This window comes from Hyperoodon ampullatus (genome assembly GCF_949752795.1).
Source record: "Hyperoodon ampullatus genome assembly, chromosome: 11".
NCBI classification, from domain to species: domain Eukaryota; kingdom Metazoa; phylum Chordata; class Mammalia; order Artiodactyla; family Ziphiidae; genus Hyperoodon; species Hyperoodon ampullatus.
The window spans coordinates 92,111,716-92,137,487 of record NC_136924.1 but is presented as its reverse complement, the minus strand read 5'-3'; the positions used below and the strand labels follow the sequence as shown (position 1 = coordinate 92,137,487).

At 46.4% G+C, this 25,772-nt stretch overlaps 1 protein-coding gene across 1 annotated transcript in view; it reads right to left on the bottom strand.

Moving 5' to 3' along the window:
• Positions 1-24,186, bottom strand: part of GRIN2B (glutamate ionotropic receptor NMDA type subunit 2B) — a gene marked incomplete at both ends in the record, with an annotated part of 299,444 nt that extends 275,258 nt beyond the window's left edge. Inside the window, one exon of the mRNA XM_079714477.1 lies at positions 23,776-24,186. Coding sequence (XP_079570603.1) covers positions 23,776-24,186 — 411 coding nt within the window. The remainder of the gene's footprint in view (positions 1-23,775) is intronic.
• Positions 24,187-25,772: the final 1,586 nt, after the last annotated feature.

The window sequence follows — 25,772 nt, the reverse complement described above, 5'->3', positions numbered from 1 at the left end:
AGCTTCTTCAAAGTAAAGATTAAAAATTTTTTTTCTCTTAAAATGTCTGCACCTTCAGGCTTTCACAGTTTATTAAGGCAGTGTAACAGGACTTAGAGAAGCACTGGGAAAGCTTCTGCAAAGTGAGCGTTGTTTAATTCTAAGATCACCTGGTAGTTGATAAATATTAAACAGCCAGAAGAAATCGATTAGGGCTAGAAGCACCAACATCCCAAGAGTCACACAAGATTATTATGTCTGCTTTTGAAAGAAGCAATTTTTAAATAATAGGTACAAGCTGCAGATCTATCAAGATCCTATCGTTTTCTAAGTCCAATATGGCTCAGGTTTTTATCATTTGTTTACAACAAATCACCAGATCTCTCTGAGATGTGTCATGTTACATTGGCGTGCACATCTCTTTCTGCTTGTGCCGATGTATTCTATTTACACCGCCCAGTGTAAAATACTGTTTAATACCCATTTTAAAGCCAATGTTATCAAAATATATTTCGGCCTACATTCAACAACTCTGGAGTAGGCCAAAACCCTAGTACATTTCCTCCTCGTTATCACCTCAGTAAGAGTCCCTTGCCAGGATCACGCTAGGAGGCTTATATCTGACAAAGCTGAATGAAGTGTTAATGAAGGGAAAATGTCCCAGCCCATTCTGAGCTTTGTTCAGAACAGGTGTAAGTGTACCCTGGCAAAAAAGCTCTACTAGTGGCTCTTTTTTTTCCTCCAAGAGAGGATAGATAAAGGGAGAGGTTGTACACTTGGCTTTGCCACCTTTCGCTTGAATGGTGTGGTCTGTTGTTCACTAACACTGAGGTTTAATCCTTGTCCTTATTTTAAAATTCCTTGGTATGAGCTTTACCCATGAATTGCCCAACCTAGATACTGCCCGACCTTTCTGACGTGTCCATACAGATTTAATATATCCATGGCTTCTTTTTCTTCCCTCTAAGTAACTTCTTGATCTTCTCCAGTCCCATCTGAGCTCTTCATTCAACTTAAATCTCATCAGCGAGCATCTACGAAGAATTCCTGTGGCCAAACCCTCTGGATTCCATGTGACCCGCCCCTGTACTGACCTGAAACCACAGGTCATTCAGGTCCCTCAACACCCCTCAGTATGGTTCACCTGATTCTCTCCTCTCACAGGCACTAGCTTTGGGGCAGAAAACCTAGATTCTAGTCCTAGAGCCTATAATTTCTTGGTCTCTGCTATATCACTTAACTTCCCAGAGTCTTCGTTTCCTTACCTGGAGAACAGGGAGGATGGTTACTATTATCTTCATTCTTCAGAGAGACAACCTGAGGCTGTATTTCCCATCTTGCACAACTGTCATTATCAAATTAAGACAAAGTATTAAATACATAAATTCTCTTTGAAAGGTGCAGAGCATCATAAAATGTAAGATTTGGTTATTTTTTTTTAAATCTCTCACCACATATACTGAGGAGTTTCTTTCTGATCTCTCTCCTGCCTTCCCTCTTTCTTTCCGGAAGCCTCCCTGCCCTTCCAGTATGAACCCCCAGTTGCAGACAAATGTCCATGCATACTTGAGTCCTGCTTTCCTAATTATCTCAGTTAGAGGAATAGCTCAAAATGAAAAGTAAGAGGGGTAATCTCAAGGCACCATTTTTGGAGAAAAGGGAAGACCGATCTGTAAGTAATTGGAAGACACCAGCTCCTTTGATCATTGAAGAGTCTCAACCAGATGAAATTTACTTTATCCGAAGTTACTTTCCATCTGCCTACCTGTAATTATCATAAATTCATACAACCTCCCCATGTATGGGTCTTTTACCATAAAGAGACCAAAAATTCATTCAATGATATTTACTTTTATCAATATCCGACGGATTAGTTAAAGTACTTCTAATCAATTATCTCAGACCACGTTAGTGCAAAAAATGGTAAAAAATTTAAAAGAAGTCATCTCCCCCCCACCCATCCTAATTCAATTTGCTCTTGTCCTTCACCTCTAGTCAGGAGAGAAGAGACTGCAATTCATTATATCACATTACCTGCTAGAGCGTGAACTAGCAGGACTGGTGCTTTGTGGAGGTAAAAGTCCTACCAGAGACTGACCTGGTAATCTGGAAAATTAGGCCAGCTCCAGGAGAGAGCAGAGGTGTGGCCTCAGGCAAGTCACTTAATCTTCTTTGGCCTCAGTGTCTTCTGCCATGAAATAAGAGCACTGATCCAGTCTCTGAGATCCCTTCCGGGCCAAACGGTCTTGCACATAGGACAGCAAGATAAAACATGCATCCGGGCTTCTGTGGAAGGGTGGGGACTAAGATGGGGTGAAGATGAAAACAGAAAGCTCCTTTTCCAAAATTCCCTTTCCCTTCTTCACTGCGTGAAGAGAGCTGCAACCTTCTCTTTGCAACCCTCTGTCTTTCAAACCTCAAAATCTGTCAGAAAGGATGCAGTTGGAAAACTCATAGTCTGACCACACGTTTTCGTATTTTGCCACTGTCCCTCGTTTCCTTTATTTACTTTTATCTACACATGCTGACTCCTGTACATTTTTCGTGGCTTCCCCCCTATTCAATTACCCACTTCTCCTTCAGTCAACATCTGCTTCTCTTGGACATCGTATCAGAAACTTCTAGAATGGATTATCTGCCTGGCCTTTGTAGCTCATTGCTGCAAAATTTTTCGTGAGGGCCTCCGGATCTTGGTTTATCAACTTTGGTCTTCCTCATCTAATTTCTGTGCCACCTTCTCCTTTAGTGAAGCATTCAGCATGTTATAAATCCCAATCCCTTCATTTTGCAGATGGACAAAATGTAAGACTAAGAGATATCAAGGGACATGACCCAACAGCTGCGGTTGGTTATAAAGGAAGGATGAGAACCAGGCCTCCTGATGCTGCAGTTCAGTCCAGGCTTTCCACTGTAACCCGAGCCACCACTAAGTGAATATTTCCACTCAACCCCAGGGAGCAGCTGGAAGAAGGATAAAGTCTCTCCCAGAAATGAGCAGTAGTGTTCCGCCTACTCTATGGCCGCTATGATCCAAAGTGGTTTTCAAAAAAATTAGCCCCAATCGCTCCACCCTCAATTCAGATATTGGTGACATGTATCTCACATTTTATAGTCCTAGCTGGGAATTAATTGCCTATTGTGTTTTTGTGGGGTTTTTTCCCAGCTTTTTGACAACTGTGATTAAGTCTGCTATAGACTCTTTAGAGCTGCATCCCCACCTCAAACCTACTCGAACCAACCCTTTTCCTCATAGCAAGTGTGCTTGCTGATATGCTCCAACTCCACCATCATCCAGCCCAGGATCTACGTGGAAAGAAGTAATTCAATCAGTTCTGTAATTATTCTCTCATGCTTACAAGTAAGTAAGTGCTGCACATTCTCCCAGAAGCCACGAAGAAGGGCCCAGGAACAGTGAATGACAGGGGGGAATGGGTCAGGACACGTGCTTTGGGAAGTATGTAAAAATTCAGAGAGGGGTTGATGGAGGAGAGAGCAGGAAACGGAGGGTGAGGAACAGGCTGAGAGTCAGGAAAATGGAAAGAGAAGCACAAAACAGGGAGAAGAGAGGGGCAGAATTTCTAGAGACATTGGACAGATGTCCAAACAAAAGGACAAATAAGGAGGAAAACAGTGTAACTGAAGACCCAGTAACAGAAGAGGCAGGGGAAGGTGTGCAGGTAAAGGGAGGCTGAAGGAGGCCAAACGTGTGCCGTTGTCGTCATGACCCTTGTCTCACAGCTAAGGAAACTGAGGCACAGAAAAGCTAAGTAACCAGGCTAAGGTCACAGGGAGCCAGAATCTGAGTCCAGGGCTGTCTGGGCCTGAATTCTGTCTATGACACTGAGCTCAAACCTTTTTTAGACCTTTAACAATATAAAATGTGAATCTACAATGATCTCAAAATAAAAATTTAATCTGAAAACTCACATATATAATATTATTACTGATGCTCCTTATCAATAAGTTAGCACTGACCCAGCCACAGCCCCTCAGCCAGAGCCTCACGGTGACCAAGGGCGTGGACATGAAAGGGAGCAGCTCGAGGTTACCTTGGCCGTGACTCAGAAGACAGCAAGCAGGATCCTACGGAGACAGGACAGATATCTTTGGTTGGCCTCATTAAACGCCAAGTTCTAACCAACTGAACTCACTCGACAGACTATAAAAGTGCTGTTTGACAGCCATGAGCAGACCACCTGGGAACTTTTAACTATGCCAGGTTCAAAGGTGGGCCACTAAGGGACCCGGACACTGACAGGATGAAGTGTGAAGATGGCTGCGTGCCCCACACAGAGTGTGAGTCACGTGGAAGAGTGTAAGTCACGTGCACCACACAGAGCATAAGTCACGTGGAAGAGTGTAAGTCATGTGCACCACACAGAGCGTGAGTCACGTGGAAGAGTGTAAGTCACGTGCACCACAGAGTGTAAGTCACGTGGAAGAGTGTAAGTCACGTGCACCACAGAGTGTAAGTCACGTGCACCACATGGAGCGTAAGTCACGTGGCAGAGTGTAAGTCACGTGCACCACACAGAGCGTGAGTCACGTGGAAGAGTGGGTCACAGGAGACGGGGGAGGGCAAGGGGAGAGAAGGGCAGAGAAGCACAAAGCAGAGCTGGGGGAGCAGAGAAGAGGGGAGGGAAAGGCGGACGGAGAGAAGGAGAAATCAGAGCGTCTAAGGGAGGGAGAAGCAAAGAAGGGCGCAGACACAGGTGAGGCGTGCGGCCCTGGGGGCAGGAGCAGGCAGCTCAGAGTTCTGAGCGCAAAACGTAGGATTTCAGCCTTCTCTACGGTGTGGAAAATGCAAACGTCTAGAACTAGAGTTCACGGATGAACCTAGGCTTCCCATTTCTACTGGAATCTCTTCCATTTCCCAGAATGAGCTCCAGAGGCCTCCTGCCTTAGCTGCCGAGATGCTCCCAGGGCTCCGGCGCAGGTTGTGTGCTGTCCCCTCTCCGCTGGGGTAACTGACACCCTTCTCGGTGGCTTCCCTTTAGTTTCAGTTTGCAGCCAGGTCCCCCAGCAGAGCCTAGGCTGATGCTCGCACTGATGAGGCTCCTTACGAGTGGCAGGATTTGTGGGAGTCAGGAAAGGACCTTCGGTTTTAAATGTGTATTTCCCTTGAGGTCCAACAGGGTATGTGAAGGTCCACTAGTCCAAAGTTCTTCCTCTGAGTTAAAATATAAATGCCCATGGAAAGGGTCACACAGTAGCTGCTTTTGTCTATTTCAACCCTGGCAAGGACCTAGTTGTATAGGTTGCCTCCCAGGGCCTACATCGCAAGGTGGGATGCACGAGTGAGCTGTGGTTCTGTGAGTTCTCTTCATCTCTAACATCTGTGATCCTGTGAATAACGCTCTTCCCCTTGGCCCAGGCTGGCCACTTGCCTGGAATCTCTGCCAGAGCCATCTTCCCCCAGCCCCTCTGAATGGAGATCACAGAGGGTCTCCTACCCTGCATGGATGGTTCTGGAAGGCAGAGTTGATACTGAAAGGAGGAAAGGCCGGTATCCCAGGGTTGGAGCCCAGGGACAGAGGAATTGGGGCAGGACATGTGAGTGCACCATTCCCAGAACCAGGATTGAAATGAAACAGGGACCTCCGAGGAGGACATCCTTGGGGGCTCCACGGAGGACAGACCCAGGGCTGAATCGCATCGTGCTTCCTGGGGAAGCCCTATCAGTGGGCCATGCAGGGAGGGCAGGGCAAGGGGAGGGGAGTCCCCCAGGCAGTCAAGAGGCAGAAAATGGACTCCGGATGGTTCCACAAGGTGGCCGGTGTCGAAAGAGGAGAGAGGAGCGTGGGAAAAGGGAGTTAAAAGAAAGATTAAAAACACATTCTTTTCCAATGGCGTAATTTTCTCAGGGCTAACCGGCGGGGTCAGGATGACAAAGGTGGCCATGGCTGCTACATGGAAGTCCCAGCAACACACCAAAAAACCCTGTTCAAGCCCTACTGCTATCTCCCAGAGGACAGGAAGCCAGCTCCAGATATCTGCAACTCTCAGAAGCAGCAGAAGCCCCTACTGTAATGACAGGGGAGCCTCTCTATTGGATCAAAGAGCACAAGCGCAGAAAATGCCAAAGGAAGAGGAGGTGCACCTCCTCCAGGGCATGGCAACCTGTGTCCAGGTCCCCTCCTCTGTTGAACAGACTGGTTTTCATCATAATCATGAAACTGACCTCCAAGAAGAGCTGAAATGACACCAGTAACTATTCAAGGTGTAAGTGTAAGTCTTCCCTTCCACTGACCAGGGGACTTCTCCTTGGCACAGAGACTTCGGGGACGAATTGGAGAACTTTCAGAACCCCAAAGGCCACATTACGTTCCTTGGTAAAATAAGCCACCAATTTAGTCTCGGCAACAGTGATCAGAGACCAAGGCACTCATAAAAAAATGTACCCCAAACTCATGGATTCTTCTGGTACAGACAGGTTAGATGTCTCTGGGAAGATCACTGGGCAGGCAGGCAGGATGAGGACTGGGACTCCGGCCACCAGCCTTCCTCTCCACCCCACTGAGCAGTCTTGGGGTCCTGCTGCTTTGCCTGTGCCCCTCCTTGGCCTGAGAAAAGCTTCCAGGGCCCATAGGAGTGCAACCGGAGTTGCCGCTGTTGACAACTTCAGCTGAAGCTCCCCGCTCCTCTCCTGCCTGGTTCTGGGAATGGTGCACTCACATGTCCTGCCCCAATTCCTCTGTCCCTGGGCTCCAACCCCGGGATACCGGCCTTTCCTCCTTTCAGTATCAACTCTGCCTTCCAGAACCATCCATCCAGGGTAGGAGACCCTCTGTGATCTCCATTCGGAGGGGCTGGGGGAAGATGGCTCTGGCAGAGGTTCCAGGCAAGTGGCCAGCCTGGGCCAAGGAGAAGAGCGTTATTCACAGGATCACAGATGTTAGAGATGAAGAGAACTCACAGAACCACAGCTCACTCGTGCATCCCACCTTGCGATGCAGGCCCTCTTCCAAGAGCACATGGCCTGTTCCCGTCTGATTTCAAAGGCTCATTCATTACCAATAAGGTATTACACGTACTGAGTGCGCCTTGTGTGCTCCACGTGGCCCCAATCACAGGAGGAGGAGACAAACAGATTCCCCTCCTCAGAAAAGGGCTGCCACACTGCGAGATACACTGGCCTCTCCTGTGCATTGCTCGAGCCCACCCTGCTATCTGTCCCTCCACCCTGACACGGATACCATTCACACACCTGAATACAACTCTTGCATGTAAACAGGCCTCTGATGATCAGAGAAACTAACAGGGAGAGTAGGTGGTGAAGACCCGGCAAAAAGAGAGGAACAGCGGGAAGGGGCCGAGGAGGGGGCTGGTTGAAGCAGCCTCTGGATACCACCCCCAGGAAGGTGGCACCTTCCTTGATTTTGATCCAAGGCGATAACAGTTACAGCTGATTTCCTAAGACTATTGAGAGTATAGCGAGAGACAGTTTTCTCCAAGGCCTACAGCCATCCAGGACAGTGAGGCAAAAATATTACTCCTTCTCTGTCAACTTCTCACCTGCTGAGATGGAATCTCAGACTGATGTGTATCTGATTTCACTTTCTCCAGACACACAGCAAGCTAGAAAAAAATATCTTTCCAATCCCAAAAATGTCAGTGAAGAGTCTGATTTGATCCAGGAGTCAAATCCTGGGCCACCCACTTGGAAGTGGGTGGGCTTGAGGGGGCAGTTCCCCTCTGGAAGAACGGAGACCTGGGAAGGCGCGGGAGCTCCTGGGAGCCTCAGTTCCAGCCCAAGCAGACTGGGAATCGACCAGCAGTTTTGTCCACCCTCATGGACCTCTCTCTCTGACTTCTCTTTCCCTTTCTACTTCTTGTCTCTCATCTCACTCTCTTCTCTCCTTCAGAGCCTGTTCTCTTGTCTGGAATGTTTAAGTCCTAAGCAAGACCGACTGAGAGAGGGAGGCATCAACTTTCAAGGTCAGGTGCCAGTTGGCCGCTGTCTGGGCAATTGGGAGAGTCCCCTCCCAGGCTAAGCTGGATGTTCCAGGAAGACCGAGGACATGACAGTGACCCAGGGCAAGTGCAGCCCCCCGGGTGAAGTCCCTGGGCGTTACTGTCATCGGACGAGGGTCCCCGTTGTCACACTGCCACTGCTAATGTGCGACCGTGGCCAGTTACTTTCCTTCTGAGGCTCAGTTTTTTCATCTGGAAAAGAAGGAGAACAATCCTACTGCCTAAACCCTAGGGTTCCTTTGAGAGTTAAACTGGCTGAATGTGGCTAAAGCACTATCTCATGTAACGTGTAGCCCTAACTTGTAGGAGGCACTTGGTTTTTTTTAAACAGGGAAAGAGAATGAAGCTGACTTCTTCTGAAACTCCAGATCTAGTCCTCCCCAGTCTCTCAGTAACCACGGAAAACACATCCAAAAGAGCATGATAATCGCTTCTAGACCAGGACACGAGAGCCTGCACTCCAGCTGAAAGTCAGGGCCGAGGGCCACAGAGCCTGACATGTGACGGCTGAGTGCCCCCTCCCCCAGTTCCACGGCCCCTCCGTATCACGTCCGCATTCATTGCTCCCTCCCTTCCAGCTGCCTTTCCTCTCCTCCTCACCTCCTTTAGCTTCTTCTCACCCTTCGCCAATCCCTCTTGCTCCTCCTTAAACGTTATTAAGCAGCCACGTGAATATATTGCACAAAAAGAAAGCTCAACGGGGAGATCCTGACCCATCGCAAAACTTTACAACCTAAAAACATGCCATGTTCTACTCACCAATGGCTCCCAAACCTGGCTGTGTCTCCCAGTCCTTTGGGGTATGTTTGGGAAAATTGTGAAATTAGTGGGGCTTTACTCCAAACCTATTAAATCAGAATCACTGGGTACAGAATCAGAGAATCTGTATTCTTATTTTTTTGCGGTATGCAGGCCTCTCACTGCTGTGGCCTCTCCCGCTGCAGAGCACAGGCTCCAGACGCACAGGCTCAGCGGCCACGGCTCACGGGCCCAGCCGCTCTGGGGCATGTGGGATCTTCCGGGACCGGGGCACAAACCCGTGTCCCCTGCATCGGCAGGCGGACTCTCAACCACTGCGCCACCAGGGAAGCCCGAGTATCTGTATTCTTAAATCATAATAAAATTTAAAAACTCCTCTGTTGCTTCTAAGTTCCAGTCAGTTTAAGAACCACTACCATACACTGCACAATTAAACTACAAAAACAAGCTCCTTTCCCCTCTTTTGCTTGATGATTTTTGGTTCCTTCAATCCATCACCCTCCCAACTTATGATACTACACAGCTTTATTTTCTGAGAATTTACAATATTTGCTTTTACGTGAGCAATGAGAACCCTGGAATGGCAAGAGAATGAAAGGCAAAGGTGTTGGAGGGAGCTGGGAAGACTATGCAGACATGGATCTGTGAAGGCGGAAGGCACGAGAATGCAGGTGGAAGGCAGCAGGAGTAAGGGCCGGCGGGGTCGGGGGGCGGGGGGCGGCAGCATGGAGAAACCACAGTGAAGCCTGGCTGTAGTTGTCTGTTGTCCTGGCAACGTGATGCTGAAAGACTGAAGGCTGCTGCTCTCTGTAACACTGGACAACATGTCGTCAAGGCAACAGAATGCATCCAAGACACATGGTGGCTGGCCATGTGGTCTTGGGGGTGTGCCAGGAATCCTCAGTTGAAGGCAGGCTACACTGGCTGTGCCGTTACACCACCTCCCACTCTCACTGCCCACACCCTTCACCCCCCCATCAAATCTTGCCCTGGCTGTTCCATTCCCTGTGGCACTGTTCTCAGTGCTATCAGCCCCCCTTGGAAAGTGTGGAAATTCTCTCAGGCTGCAGTGATGTAGATGGAAGTCCAGGAACTGGCCACTGGACACTGGTGCATGCATGGGAACTCCATAAACTCAAAAGGAGAGGAAGCTGTTTAGCCAATGACAATGCTTCTAACTTCCTCCATTGCTTGGCTACTTTGCTCCCAAGTTTGTAAACTAATTTTGTAAAAACAACAAAACTGCATCATCCATAGATATATCCAAAGAAATGATGCCTGATTCCAGAGGCATTTGTATTTCAGTACTACGAGAAATGATAACAGCAGCGATTTTGTAAAACCAGGCATGCTCCTGGTGGAGTAATGAGTCCTGTAAAGGGTATTTCATCTCATTTCATAACGGCTCTTTGAAGTTAATGAGCATTAACCCTATCACAGAGGTGAGAAGTCACACAACATGGCAAGAGGTCACTCAGCTTCTGAAAGAGGGAGCCAAGACTCAAACTGGCTCCAAGGTATATGTCCCGTCTCCCACACTCTACTGCTCCTACCTGAAAAGATGCTAAGTCAAGTTACATCACTCCCTTCTTACACCTTCTAGAATGAATTGAAAAATACCCAACTTTGAGGCCCTCCAAGATCTATCTCACAGTACCCTTCAACCTCAGCTGCTACCTTTGCCCCCATGGCCATCCCCCTCCAGCCCTACCGACCTTCCGGCCACTCATCAAACAACAGAAAACATGCCCGCCCTTCGAGGCTTTTGCACCTGCTGTTCTCTCTGCCAAAAGGCTGCTCCTCAGATTTTCATCCTTCTGGATCCTTCTCATACAAATGCCAAGTGCCACATGCTCAGAGACCTTCCCTGACAATCCTAAAATAGCCCACAATATCCCTCCCTGTTTTCATTAAAACATTTACCACTGCCTAAAATAATACTGTTTACTTTATGTGTTTACTTATGTGAGTTTATTGTCAGTCATTGTACCATGAGGTCGTGCCTCTCTTATGGACTAGATCTCCAAGACCTTGAACAGTTCCTGACACCCAGTAGATACTTAACAAATATTTTTTGAATGAACGAATAAATCAATGAGAAAGGCTGTTGTTTGCTAAAGGAAGTTTCAAAATCTCTTGCTAGGACCTTTGGAAACTTAATCACATTGATTAAAGTTCATTGGTGCTACCTGGCTGATTAGCATGTCACATGAATTGCACATGTTTATCTTTCAAAACTTAAAAAAAAATGTTTCTTTCTGCTTCCTCCTTTGAAAGAAGGCTAATAAAGTCAAGATTATCACCGGCAGCCATCTGCTTTGCATGATAAAAGCTTTGCTCTGCTACCTCAGAATGCACCCCTAACCTGAGACTGCCCTTTTCCCGTGACTGTCTGCTGGAAATTAAGTGGCTGTGAGTGCCAAGGTGTTGACTGCTGGTATCTGGCAGAGGTGAAGAAGGGAAGGGTGAGGGAGATAGCAGCCTGGAGAGAGGTAAGGAATGTACTCGCCAGGAACCAGAGAGTAATCCTACCGTCCATTTTTATTTGGGTTTAAAATACTTTTCTCTGAATTGCGACTAACATCTGTTGCACTGAAATAATAATCTACCCATATATTTAAATAAGTATGTATTAAGGGCTTACTATGCGCCAAGCTATATGTTAGGTTCTGCAGACACAAAAATGCAAAAGACATAGTCCCTGCCCTCGTGAAGCTTGTAGTCTAGCAGGACAGATGGCTAATAAAAAACGATTATGATTCATTACAATTGTGATAAGGACTATGAAAAGTATGAAATGAAAGGGGATAAAGGGAAAAGAAACAGCAGCTTTTATTTGAGGGGAGGGAAAAAGAAAAATCTGAAAGCATGACATTGGATTAGGAGGACAGTCCTAGGTGAGATGCTCCATCCTGAGGACGGAGAAGAGAAAGATACAGGCAACTAACGGCAGCAGCAAACACACACACACAAACACACGTGCACACGCACAGGTACACAAAACAAAGAAGCAAAACCAAACCCAAGGAGAGAGGAGGACAGAAAGGGATATTAAAAGACAAGCCTCACTGCCCTGAAGTTCCACCAAAGAACAGCTGACTGACTCTGACACCTCACCTCTCAGCACTGTCCCAGGTCCCGGAGGTCCAGGATACGCGAGCCAAGTACCCGGGAGCTAGGTGAGTTCAGATCCTGCCATGGACGGCTTGCGTTTCTATTCACATGACTCCCTCACTCATTCATTTATTCAATGGAGACTTACTGAAAAACCCTCACAGACCCACTCTTACTGATTCCTGCCATTTGCCAGGCCTTTTCTAAGCACTTTTAAGAACTTTACTTAATAAACCTTAAGAAACAGGGTCTATTTTTACCACCATTGTATAGATGAGGAAACTAAGATTCAGAGAAGTCAAGTTATTTGCCAAAGGTCACACAGTAAACAGTGGAGCCAGGAAACAATCTAGGCACTGAGATGCCAGAGCGCCCCCTCTTAACTGCCATGTGAGTGTTGCTACTTCCCTAGGGCTGCCGTAACAGTTGTATCACATACTTGGCCGCTTAAAACAACAGAAATTTCTTTTCTCAGAGTTCTGGAGGCTGGAGCCTGAAATCGAGAGTCGGCAGGGTCGTGTTCCCTCTAAAAGCTCCAGGGGAGAATCTTCCTTTGCCTCTTCCGGGTTTCTGGTGGCTTCCTTGGCTTGTGGCTAAATAACTCCTGCATCTGCCTCTTTCAAGGACCTCCCCCTTGTGTAGACGTCTTCTCCTCTTCTACCTCTTAGAAGAACGTTTGTCACTGGATTTAGGGCCCACTTGGCTAATCCAAGATGATCTCATCATAAGATCCTTAATTACATCTGTAAAGATCCTTTTTTCAAATGAGGTCACATTCACAGGGTCCAGGAGTTAGGCCACGGAAGTATCGTTTTGGGGCCACCATTCAACCCACTAGAGTGTGTATATAGAGTGTACATTTTAACAATTGCTAATTGTGTAACAACAGTTGGCTGTTACTATGCACCCGACATCATGGCACGTGCTGGGAACACGAAAGTCAGTAAAGCATGGCCTGGCCCACAAGGAGCCCCGCTGTACAGCAGATGAGACAGATAAGTAAACAGGATGGGTTATAATAAAAGCATTTAAGAGCACAGGTGAAGTGCAAAAAAAAAAAAAAAAAAAAGAACTAGTAAATTCTATGAAGATGGGAGTCAGAAAAGGGTTCACAGAAGTGCCATGATTTCTCTTGGAAAGTGAGTAGTAGGTGCTTCTGGGTGGAAAAGGAGGAAGAGGCACTGACCAAGGCCCAGAGATGTAAAACAGTCAGGACCAGACGAGGAGCGGTGACTGATTTAGCGTGACCTCACATTGCTGTTCAAGGGCGGGGAGGTGAAGGGAAAATCCTGGAGAGGTGGCCTGGGACCACATCAGAGAGGATGCCCTAGTCCCAGCCGTGGGAAGCCGGTGTGGAGTTTTAAGTGAAAGTGTAACGATCAGATTTGAGTTTCTAAAGAACCACACAGGCAAGCTGCCACGTGGCGGGGAGGACAAGAGGGCAGCAGTGCCGCTGAGGTCGCTGCAGTGCACGGAGGGGAGGGGACCCGCAACAAGGCTTCTCTACTGTTGGCCTAACTGTCCTGAGGGGAAGGGAGTGGCCGGGGTTGACCCCCAGACTGGGCAGCGGCTCCCTCCTGCTTTAGACACGCCTCTCTTTCCTCCTCGCTCTTGATCTCTTCTTATCTCTCTAAGAATCTCTTTAGCTCTTTCCCATCTCCCCCTCCTCTCATCCCTCAAGTAGGGGTTCTGTCCTGGGCACACTTCTCTCCTCGTCCCCCGCGTTCGTTCTCAGCCTCTCCTCCACCCTGCTGGTTTCAACGACCCCCTCCATCCCAGTGAGGCTCATCTCTTAACTTCCGGCCCAGACCACTCTCTTTACCTCCAGTCCCAGATCCAACTGCTTGCCAGTGTTTCCACTCCCGTGACCCACCCATGTTCCAAATTCTACTCATCCTCCTTCCCTCTGTCACCAAATCTGTGACAAACCTAATGCCTCTTGTCATCATAATTTTTGTAATAGCACTAAAAGGGTCAACGGTGTTCAGGGCCACAGAAGGCCACGAATGACTTGAAAACCCCACTTGGATTTGGCATTTTGCATAAAGGGAAAGACGAGGAATTGAAAACAGCAATTTCCGACGAGCACTGAAGGAATTTAACTATGAAAACAAAGAGCGAGGGAGGAAAACCAGGGTCAAGGAAAGCTTTCAGGTTTGTTTATTTATTAATATGAGAGTGATCTGAGCATGTTTGAAGAGGGCAAAATTGACATTTTGGGGAAGACAATTCTTTTTTTTTAATTTTTTTTTAATTTTATTTATTTATTTTTGGCTGTGTTGGGTCTTCGTTTCTGTGCGAGGGCTTTCTCTACTTGCGGCGAGCGGGGGCCACTCTTCATCGCGGTGCGTTGGCCTCTCACTATCGCGGCCTCTCTTGTTGCGGAGCACAGGCTCCAGACGCGCAGGCTCAGTAATTGTGGCTCATGGGCCTAGTTGCTCCGTGGCATGTGGGATCTTCCCAGACCAGGGCACAAACCTGTGTCCCCTGCATTGGCAGGCAGATTCTCAACCACTGCGCCGCCAGGGAAGCCCCGGGAAGACAATTCTTGACAGGTGGGTACTATCATGTATCCTGCAGGACGCTTCACACACCTGGCCTCCGTGTTCTAAGTGCCAGTAGTGGGTGCATGCAAACACACACACACACACACACACACACACACACACACACAGACAGACCAGTCATTATCATCATCCAAAAAACTCCCCCAGTACATTTCCAAACATCTCCTGAGGACCACTAAGCTAGACAGCAGATGCCAGCAGGGAGGAATAAGTTGATAATTAAGGAGAAAAAAGACATAACTGGTGAGCCAAAGTCCTGGAGGACATGTGAGGCGACTGGACCAAGGGCACAAAAGCAGAGTTTGGTGTAAAGCAGGAGAAATTTCACATGAGAGATGTTGAGCTTTAGAGTCACACAAACATTGGCTGAATTCCTAGGTCATCACTTCCTTCCTTTGAGAGACACTGCCTGTTGACTAACCTCAAAGTTGGTCCCAACGCTTGTCCCCTTGCCACCTCCACCAGAGAGCCTGCAACCCCCAAAGGGGTGGCCATGTGACGTGATTTGGAGCCACGAGATCAAGGATATGGGGAAGACTTTTCCTGGTCTAATGATACCCACCCCCTGGCTTTCCCTGCTTTGGGTTTGGGGCAGGACGCCTAGAGCAAGGGCAGCCTCCTCACAACAATTACCAAAATGTCAAGAAAATCCCAGAGGTCAGCCCTGACCTCACCATGTCACTGCACCAGCCCCAGCAGTCCCCAACTCCAGGAGCCTTGTGCTGAGACACCAATAAACACCTACTGGTTTAAGCCATCATGAGCAATCGATACCTAAACGTCTTGGGCAAAACAGCCTCTCTGATCTACAGTTTCCTCATCTGTGAAATACAGACAAAATGCATGCCTTATAAATGCAATGAAAGAAGTAAATGAAGCAACGTATAAATGAAGCTCATATTAAGGTGACCAGCTCAGAGCCTGACAAAAGTAAATGATCAGTGTTAGCTCTCTTTCTCACTGTAACCTCCTAACAACCCATAATAAACTCGGGTGTTCTTTGTCCCTGTGAAATAGAATAGTAGCAGTAAAGTATTTTGCCTTCAGAAAAATGGAAGAAAACTAGCCTTGAACCTTACTCTCATACATGGTGAACCCTTAAGCCACAGCAGAATCAAAATATAATGTTGGGGAATATAAATTGATACAGCCACTATGGAAAACAGTATGGAGCTTCCTTAAAAAACTAAAAATAGAACTACCATATGACCCAGCAATCCCACTACTGGGCATATACCCAGAGAAAATCATAATTCAAAAAGGCACATGCACCCCAATGGTCACAGCAGCACTATTTACAATAGCCAGGACATGGAAGCAAACTAAATGTCCATCAACAGAGGAATGGATAAAGAAGATGTGGTATAGGGCTTCCCTGGTGGCGCAGTGGTTGAGAATCCGCCTGCCAATGCAGGGGACACGGGTTCGAGCCCTGGTCTGGGAAGTTCCCATATGCCGCAGAGCAACTAGGCCCGTGAGCCACAACTACTGAGCCCGCGCTCCGCAACAAGAGAGGCCGCGACAGTGAGAGGCCCGCACACCGCGATGAAGAGTGGCCCCCACTCGCCGCAACTAGAGAAAGCCCTCGCACAGAAACGAAGACCCAACACAGCCATAAATAAATAAATAAATAAACAAACAAACAAATAAATAAATAAATAAAATTTTAAAAAAGAAGAAGATGTGGTATATATATACAATGGATTATTACTCAGCCATAAAAAGGAACGAAACTGGGTCATTTGTAGAGACGTGGATGGACCTAGAGAGTGTCATACAGAGTGAAGTAAGGCAGAAAGAGAAAAACAAATATCTTATATAACACACATATATTGGAATCTAGAATAATGGTATAGATGGCCTTATTTGCAAAGCAGAAATAGAGAACAGATGTAGAGAACAGATGTAGGGAACAAATGTATGGATACCAAGGGGGAAAGAGGTAAGGTGGGAGGAACTGGGAGATTGGGATTGACACATATACACTACTGATATTATGTATAAAGTAGACAACTGAGGGGAACATACTGTATAGCACAGCGAACTCTATTTAATGCACTGTGGTGTCCTAAATGGGAGGGAAATCCAAAAGGGAGGGGATATATGTATATGTACGGCTGATTCATTTTGCTGTGTAGTAGAAGCTAACACAACACTGTAAAGCAACTATACTCCAATAAAAATTAATTAAAATATGTATATATATAAAATGTTGAATAAAATATAGATATAAAGCCTAAGAATGAGGCAAAAAGATAGAATCACAGAAGTCTCAGAAAGGGGAATGAAAATACATTCTTGGTGTATAAATCAGATTCCAAGGAGTTTTTCAGCAATATCAGTGTACTCTATTAAAAACTGGCTGGTGAGGGAATTCCCTGGAGGTCCAGTGGTTAGGACTCCATGCTCTCATCGACGAGGGTAGGGGTTCAATCCCTGGTTGGGGGACTAAGATCCTGCAAGCCGCACGGTGAGGCCAAAAAAATTAAAAAGATAAAAACTGGCTGGTGACATTTAGTAAATTAAGTGTCTTCCTATGTCTATAACATATTACTACTTCCTACCTAGTACTTTTAATATTCCCCTCATCTCATTGCTCACTTTTTCTTTTATATCAACACTGACAAATCGATGAGTAACCCTGGATTCAAAGACTATTTAATTCTGCTCTGCTTTCTTTTTTAATGTTCTTGGCTTATCTTCATTGCTTACATCCTATGTGTATCAGTTTATTGAAATCACTGTATGTCTCTGCTTTGAAAATCGTGATATGGCCTGATTGGGGCACAGTCAGTAACTGCAAGGCCACAGAGGTGGAACCCACGGAGCTACGGCTGAGCCACCGGGCTTAAAATGAAGGGCACTGACATCCCAAGCTCCTCTCTTTCGGTTAATGGGAAAACATTAGAATCCCATTTCCTTCAAATGATTTAGGTAAGGTCTGGTGTAGGAAAACACAAGACAGCGTATACTGAGGCCCTACGGTTTACCAAGCGCTGGGCGTGCTGCTTCGTAAGGCTTGGTAAAACCCACTAGGAGCCAGGTGTTATTTCTGTCCCCATTTTTGTACAAATGGAAAACTGGAGGCTAAGAGTGTTTAAGGAGCACAACTACAGTCACATGACTAGGAATGCGCAGAGCTTGAGCCTACTGGCTACAAAGCCTGCCTTCCCTCCATGTGATGTCACCTCCTTCCTTCCACAGACACACCATCACCTCCTGCCAGCCGCGTGAGACGTGATGGCTCACGCGTTACTTTCTAGCAACAAGCACCTAAATTTCTGTGAATGCCTAAAATAATTTCTGGAGCCTCAGTTTTTCCAGGCATTAAAACTGCACCTGGACTTCAAGTGGCCGGTCTCTTGAAAGCAAATCCCAGCTCCAACTGGAAAAGAGCAGATACGCTGGCCAACGAGACGCAGGTGGATAGTCCTGGAATCCACACAGGCTTGAGGGCAGCATCACTGCAACATCTATGGTGTCTCAGAGAGAACTGCCCACTCGCCTTCCCCCAAAGTATAGTTCAAGGAAGTAGGAAAAATGGGAGAGGAGTAACGGACCCCCAGGCCCCCAGATGATTCTATTCTGGCTTTCTTCTGACTTCCTCAGTGTGTGGACTGGAAGTTTTAAAGTCAGTGGAAAAAAAAAAAAAAAGACTCAGATCCCAGTCCCACTATGTTTCCAGCTATGTGATTTTGGCCACAAATACATAAACTCTCTCTGATTTATTTTCCCCATCAAATGAAATAATGCTACTTGTCTCACAGGACTGCTTAAGGATTAAAATGCTCATTAACGTCATGCCTGGCACAAAGTTGGCATATGATAGCAGCTTTGTTACTGTCTTGCCTCTCCCACCTCTATGACTTAACTCTGCTCTGGTATGAACTGCATGGCCATCTTGGTTTCAAGTTATGTTGGGTATGGAAACCCACATGAGCAGATGGAAGGCAGTTAGACTATTTACAGGGTCACACTCCACCGCTGGCTCAACTACTGTCTCCAAACATATTGCCATTAGGTGTCGGGGTCGGGGGAGGGAGTGGGGAACAGGGGGAGAGTGAGGGAAGATGGGGCCAAAGGAGAGTAAGGGCCATCCTCCTGGCCCCAGTTGGATTCCAAAACGTGGCTTTCTGCAAAGAAACTTAGAGTGCTAGTAAAAGTATTAACTCTCAACCAATAAATTTAGAAATGAAAGAATCACAGCAAAAGATGCCAGAGTAAGAATATGTTCACCTGTCCTTTGGGGGGAACAAGATAAGGATCACGACACATGTCTTAGCTACTATACTCCACTCTGATCAACAGAGTGAAGATCACCCTGATCTATTTCCAGACTCTGACCCTTTACTCAGCACACCTTCTCTTCCATTTTTGCAGCATTAAATCTTGGGTCTTCCACCCTTTTGCCTGATTCTACTGTAACTTCCACTTTCTGTATTCCTTCCTACCACCTGCCCAAGCCATTTTCATTGGCCCTAATGCTAGTGACAAAATAGTTTTCAATGACTGTCATTCCCTGTCGCCACTTTTTAATGACCTCACCTAAAGTATCTGTTTGCCCAGCATTTTTCCAACTATTTTATTTTATTTTATCTTCAAAATGTTGTAAAGTGGGTACGGCAGAAAACAAAATTTAACACTTATAAACTAGAAACCGAGTATCATGTAGCTGAAGTGATTTGTTTGCCTAAATTTCCAAAGCTTCTGAGAATGGAGACTGAAACAGAGGACTTACAATTCTTAGAGCAGTGCTTTGTGGGGCAGAATTGCATAAATAGAAAGCACAGGTTTCAAAATAGGTACTTCTGGGATCTGAATCCCAGTCCCACTGCTCATAAGCTGTAATATCTTAGATTAGTTACTTAACCTCTCTGAGCTAAAATCTGAAAACCCAAGAAAGATTTCAGCAAATCAGCACAGAAATCTCCTGGAAAGAAACGAAAGTATGTCTTGCTTTAGTTCATCATTTAGATTCTGACGGGCATCCTAATCCAGGATCTCAGGGAGAATAAAAGCAATTATAACAAGGCAAAATAAAATAGACTCTTTATACTTGGCGGGGAACTGCCAAAAATCACCTCATACAATTTTTTTTTTAATTTATTTATTCTTTGCGGTACGCGGGCCTCTCACTGTTGTGGCCTCTCCCGTTGTGGAGCACAGGCTCCGGACGCGCAGGCTCAGCGGCCATGGCTCACGGGCCCGGCCACTCCGCGGCATGTGGGATCTTCCCGGACCAAGGCGCGAACCTGTGTCCCCCGCATCGGCAGACGCACTCTCAACCACTGCGCCACCAGGGAAGCCCACCTCATACATTTTTAAATGGGCCCCGTTACTGTTCTAAACGGTCTCCTGCAACAAGGGCGAGCGGTTCTTTCCTTATTAGAGTTCTTCCTTAACCGAACGTGCCCTTTTTTGGCCCTGGAGCGGCTACACCACCAACGAGCATCGGCCTCCCTGGTGGGACAAGAGCAAAGCTCCCACCACAGTTCAGAGCCCTTCCCCCGGTTTTCACCTGAGCTCCCTTCTCGGTTGGTGTCCAGTTGTGAAGTGCCTCTCTATTTGGCTGTGACCCTATTTCATTTCGTGCTTCTCCTGGATCATGAAGCCTTCTCCTTTCCTTCAGACTGTTCCATACAACCTTCAGCTTAGCCTGCTGAATGCTGTGCTGGACAATTAGTGAAGCCGCTGCTCTGTATTACCTCATTTAATCTTCAACAACCCTATAATGGATATATGATTATCCCCATGGTACAGACAAGAAAACCAAGGTTTAGCATAAGTGGTTTGGTAAGCTGTCCAGATCCCCACATCTAGGAAATGATGGTTAAAACTGCTCTGAGTCCGAATTCTGAGCTTTGAACAGCTCTGCTCTATCAGCTCCCATGCTGCTTTCTGCCATGGTACAAGGTGCATTTCCTCAATGGGAAAGTGGAGACTAATTAATGTTTGTACTGATTAATTAGCATATGCAAAAAAGTGAGCATAATCTATTTGATCAGATGCTGAACTATGTCTCCCTACTTTTGCCAAAAAGTCTCTGTAACTAACTGTGCTACCTTTCTTCCATCACGAACTCCTTGAATCAGGAATTTCCTCCATGTAAACCAGTCTTCCACAAGGACGCTTAATAAGTTTTATTTGAAACAAACAAAAAACAACTGTGTCAAAACAGAGTGGCAATTACCTATCTCGTAGAAGGAGGAAGCAAAATGGAAGGCTTATTCACCATCCTTCAGGTGGCAACTATACCTTCAAGACTATGCCTTAAACACAGCAAAGCTGTATTTCTTAGATTTTCTGCATTTGTTCCGCTTTCAAACGTGCTGTCCTATTGCCCGTAGTGGATTCAGAGTTGTCAAACTCTGTGTCCCCATTCTATGTTGGTAAGATACAGTCATGGTACTAAAAATAACTTCTATCAAAAAATAAAAAAGCTGGCCTTAGAATTTGAGGTGTTTTATTTTTGAAACTTGCCCCCAAAGCTTATTTCTCTGATTTCTGGGGGACTCTTCTTATTTGCCTTCCGGCTGGTCCTTTAGGCCTGTGAACATCCCTCTGCACAGCTGCCCAGCATCTCAGTGCTGCTGCCCTCTGGATCCCGGAGGTCCAGGGGTCAGTTCCTCCCGCTGCCCCACCCATCCCCTGCAGCCGCCCCCCACCCATCCAGGCCTCCCACCCGGTGACTGAGCCTTCAACCCTCCCGCTTCTGTGGCACCAGGAACTCCTTCTTGCTTCTTTCTTCTTTCTCCTCTTTCTACCTACCTTTCAGTAACTCTTCTTTTCAGGTCCAAAGTCAGTTAGATATTATTTAGGCCATTTTAGCAAAGTGCCTAACAATCATTGCCTACCTCCATTTTTTGATGGAGAGAGAAAAAAGGTAAGATGGGATATTGGGGTGTGGTTGCAGTGGGGGGGAGGGGGAAGGGGGAGGAGACCAGAGGGGGATCTCGTTACAATGACCCGGAAAAGTCCCCCTCACTGGCTTCCATCCTCCATTTGCCCCCTGGAACTGGTAGCCAAGGGGCCCCCTATAGAATTAGGCTACACCTAAGCCTCCACCATTTCATAGCTCATTAATCCTCTCCTCTAGTCAGATTCCGGTATTGCCATAATGAATCAAGGGATGCATCACTTTTAGGCAGATAACATTCACCACAGTGCTACGTAACAGAGGAGAAAGTAAAGAAGAGGGAGGTAGGAGAGACCTTAACCCGCCTCTCCATTTTCTTGAGAGGCAATCAAGCACACGGTCTGTGAAGCCAGCAACCAGTCCTGCACTCCACGTCCTAGCAGCATAATTTGGGATGTTATTTAACCTTTCTGAGCCTCAGCTTCCCCATCTGCTAAATGGAGATAAGTAATACCACTTAGCTCACTGGGCTGTTAAGAGTATTAACTAAGATAGTGAAGGCCAAGCAGTATGTTCCCAGCACGTGGTAAACACTCTGAAGCACCCAGGATACATCACTGAACAAAAGAGCCCAGTCTCTCCACATGGCCTGTGTCATTCTTCCTAGTATTATATTGTTATTATGCATTTGTAAGAGACACAGCAGAGAGGCAACCAACCAGTTTAGCCAACAACCTTTTACACTGGGATGGGGGGAGGGGTGAGCCTGAAATAACAGGCTGTGCAAGAGTCCACAGACGCTACATCAATCAATCAATCAATCATGTTCACCTGACTTGCTCTCAAAGTAAGTTTGCACTTATTTATGATTCAAAAACTGGGCTCCTCCATCTTGGCATTCTTTCCATGAAAGTTGTGCCCTCAAAATACCACTGCTAAAATATAACATACTTTGCTCAGGGCAATGATGTTTAAAAAAATCTACCTGAAGCAAAAACTCATTAGGTTTTGCCATGGTCCACCTATATTTTCCATTCTATTCAAGTTTATCCCACTTCCCTTAGCATGGGCTCCTCGGGGCGGCATTTTTTCTAACATCCTTACCTGTGCCTTTACCCATGCGAACGGGACAACAGCTTTCTCATATGCTACTGAAAGCATGAAGTTCCCCCACTTAGTTCTCTTCACTTGACTTTTCCTAGACTGAACAAAGGAAGCTCCTAAACAGACACGAGTCATCTCTGCCTGCTGCCGACAGATGGCGATAGTGATCACGCAAGCTTATTTGACTCTGTTAAGCCCTGTGGCCCGGTGGTTCTCAACTGGCCAAGTAGCACGCTTGTGGTGTCTGTGCTAGGTTTTGAGGTGTTTGCAAACATCGTTAAGCCCACAGCACGTCTTTTCAGTACAACACTGAAGGCGGTTTTGAAAGCGACACTAAGAAGTATAAGATGACAATGCAAAAGTAGGAACAATTTAAGAAACCCAGTGATGCACAACAAATATTGCATTTGTGAAATGAATCATTCTAAGATATGAATGACTGCAAAGACAATATGTATGTGAAAAGTACTGTACTTAAGCAATAAGCAATAATCATTGTACAAAGCAAGGGAAAATAACCAAATAAGTGAAAAATGTAAAAACAAAACATAACTACAAACAAAACACTTTTTCCTGCAGAGAATAAGCATCGATGTCACATGATAATTAGTTTGTCATGTGACAATCTAATATTAATGTAGGAGAGACTGGTTTATTTGAGGCCTTGAGGCAGTGGTTCTCAGCCTTAATTGCACACGAGAATCACCTGCGGAGCTTTTAAAAATCCTAAAGCCTAGGCTGTGCTCCAGAACCTCTGGGGGTGGGACCCAGGCATTGGTTGTGCTGAAAGCTCTTCAGGTGATTCCAACGTGCAGTCAAGGTTAAGAACCACTGCCTTCAAATCTAAGCCTGGGGAAAACACAGCTGCAACCGGTTCTATGGATTAAAATCCATTCACATGTGCAGATGGGATGGGTGTTGAGCCTGGACACCTTAGCAAGAAGTACTTCTCTAGGACATCTGAATCTTCAAGGAGACAAATTACCTGCCTCAGGGAATTCTGCTTTTCATATTCTTGAAACTGGTATGGAGGGAGAACATGTATTATCAAGGAAGAATAGAGCACATCTTTTCTAGAGTTTTGAAGGAGGTATTCATACACGTCTTTGAAGAAAATATATCACCGAGCTACAACCTTCAACGTCTCTTAGTCATTTCAGTGAATCCATTTACAAACAAATGGACACACAAACCTGTTCCAAACAAAAGGAGCTTCTAGATACCAGCATCTTTCCCTCACTTTCAACTCCAAAGCATTAGACTAGCTCCTGGTCTATCCATTCACTCAGTGCATTCTGGTTACCTCTGGTTACCATCTGGTTACACTCCGTCTTTCATAATCGAGTTTGGCATTCAAACAAATGCATCATTTAGTTCTCAGTACATACCCCCCAGGCTATTCTCACCACGGCCCCCTTTTACCTTGTCTGCCATTATCATCGAGGAGCCCCCGTGGATACCCAGGATGGGGGTGAGAGTCTGGGCTGAAATGAAGTCAAGGATCTGGGCGATGGCTTCCTGGTCTGTGTCGTCTGCAAACACCACGCCCTGGATCTTCCGGTCAGACATGAGATCACAGATGCGGGTTATGATGCTCTTTGGGTCCGTCTCATTCATGGCTACCAGCTCCACACGGGGCACCACAGAGAGATGGTGGAAATCATCTTTCTCGTGGGCATCCTTGATGGCCACCTCGTCTGAAGTGCCCACGAGGATGACGGCAATGCCAATGCTGGGCGGGCTCTTCTGAGAACGAGCTCTGCTGCCTGACACGGCCAGGACAGCCAGCACCAACCAGAACTTGGGGGAACAGCACTCCGCTCTGGGCTTCATCTTCAACTCGTCGACTCCCTGGAAACACAAAGAGAGGATGGTAAAATTACAACCCACACTACATGACTGTCTGGGAAGAGGCTGGATACTGCAAGTCAAGGAACTTATCTCCTTTTACTGATCATCAAACCCAGCTTCTATCTTCTAGCCTAGTTTCTTATCTCTTGTGTTTGCACAGCAGAGTGAGGAACAAAAACTTCCAAAAGCGTCAGAAATCCTTGAGCAAAACACTAAAAGATGCTACTGCTACTGACAGGGACAAACAACGGGAAGAGGATGTAAGTGGTCCAGGCAGTCATACCAAGCGCACGAACACAGGAGTCTCCAAGGGCATGTCGGGCTGTTGCTGCGAGCCCCCCGGTACTCCTGTCACAACCCATCCTTGAACTGCTCTCGGGGGCCAAGGGATGGCAAAGGCCAGGCCAAGTGAGCAGCAAAATGGGCTCAGCAGAGGTTACCTACAAAACGTGGTCTGGAAGAGCTGGACACAGGAAGTTACAGATACATAAGCCCCCATTCTTGCTGCCTTTACTTTGTATTCACCTCAAAGAGGACAAGAGCCTGAAAATTCTTGAACAACCCATCCGGATCTTAATACTAAATCGAAAACAACCCGTATGTTGTTTGGGCAGTACTTTTAAAAACATCTCCGATCCTTACAATGAACCAGCAGGGGGGAAATAAGAAAAGCATTATTATCACCATTTTATGGATGTTGAAGGGAAGACTCAGAAAAGCTATGAAGTCCGAGACCATAAGCCAATTAAGTGAAATGAACGTGAGCCCAGATCTTCTAGCTTTCAGGCCTATCTGCCTTACATCACATTGCCTCTTACATCATCAGTTATTACAAGGAATAGTTTTATTCCCATTTGTTTATGCATCAAAGTATGGTGATTTGGACAAATGCTATTGAATTACTGACCTGGTGACCTTTCTGAAATGACTGACTTCATGTTTGCATGCAGTTTACCACTTTTTACCTTTTACCACAAACTCCTCCTGCCTCTTTACTTCCACATGTGCCCCTAAATCTTACACTCTGCACCAGACTGAGGACACAGCTCTCTCCAAAGCTTGGTCACTTCTCTTTTCATGTCTCACCATTCTCCAAGAGCTCCCCTTACTGAAATAGAACTGGTCCTGCTTAGATTGTATTGATTTGTTTTAAATAATCATTTATGGTACATCTGGTATGTGTCAGGTACCGTACTAGGCATTTCCTCCTCTGCAATCTCTTTAGTCCTCCTAGAAACCCTATAAATTAGTCATTTTATCCCCATTTCTCAAATGGAGAAACTGAAGCTCAAAACAGTTACGTAATGTTGCCAAGGTCAATGATATTACAACACCAGCATGCCAGTACATGCCAATACAAAATACACATACCGTTTTGGGGACTTCCCTGGTGGCACAGTAGTTAAGAATCCACCTGCCAACGCAGGGGACACAGGTTCCAGCCCTGGTGTGGGAAGATCCCATGTGCCGCGGAGCAACTAAGCCTGTGCGCCACAACTACTGAAGCCCCACGTGCCCTAGAGCCCACGCACCGCAACTACTGAGCTCGAGTGCCACAACTACTGAAG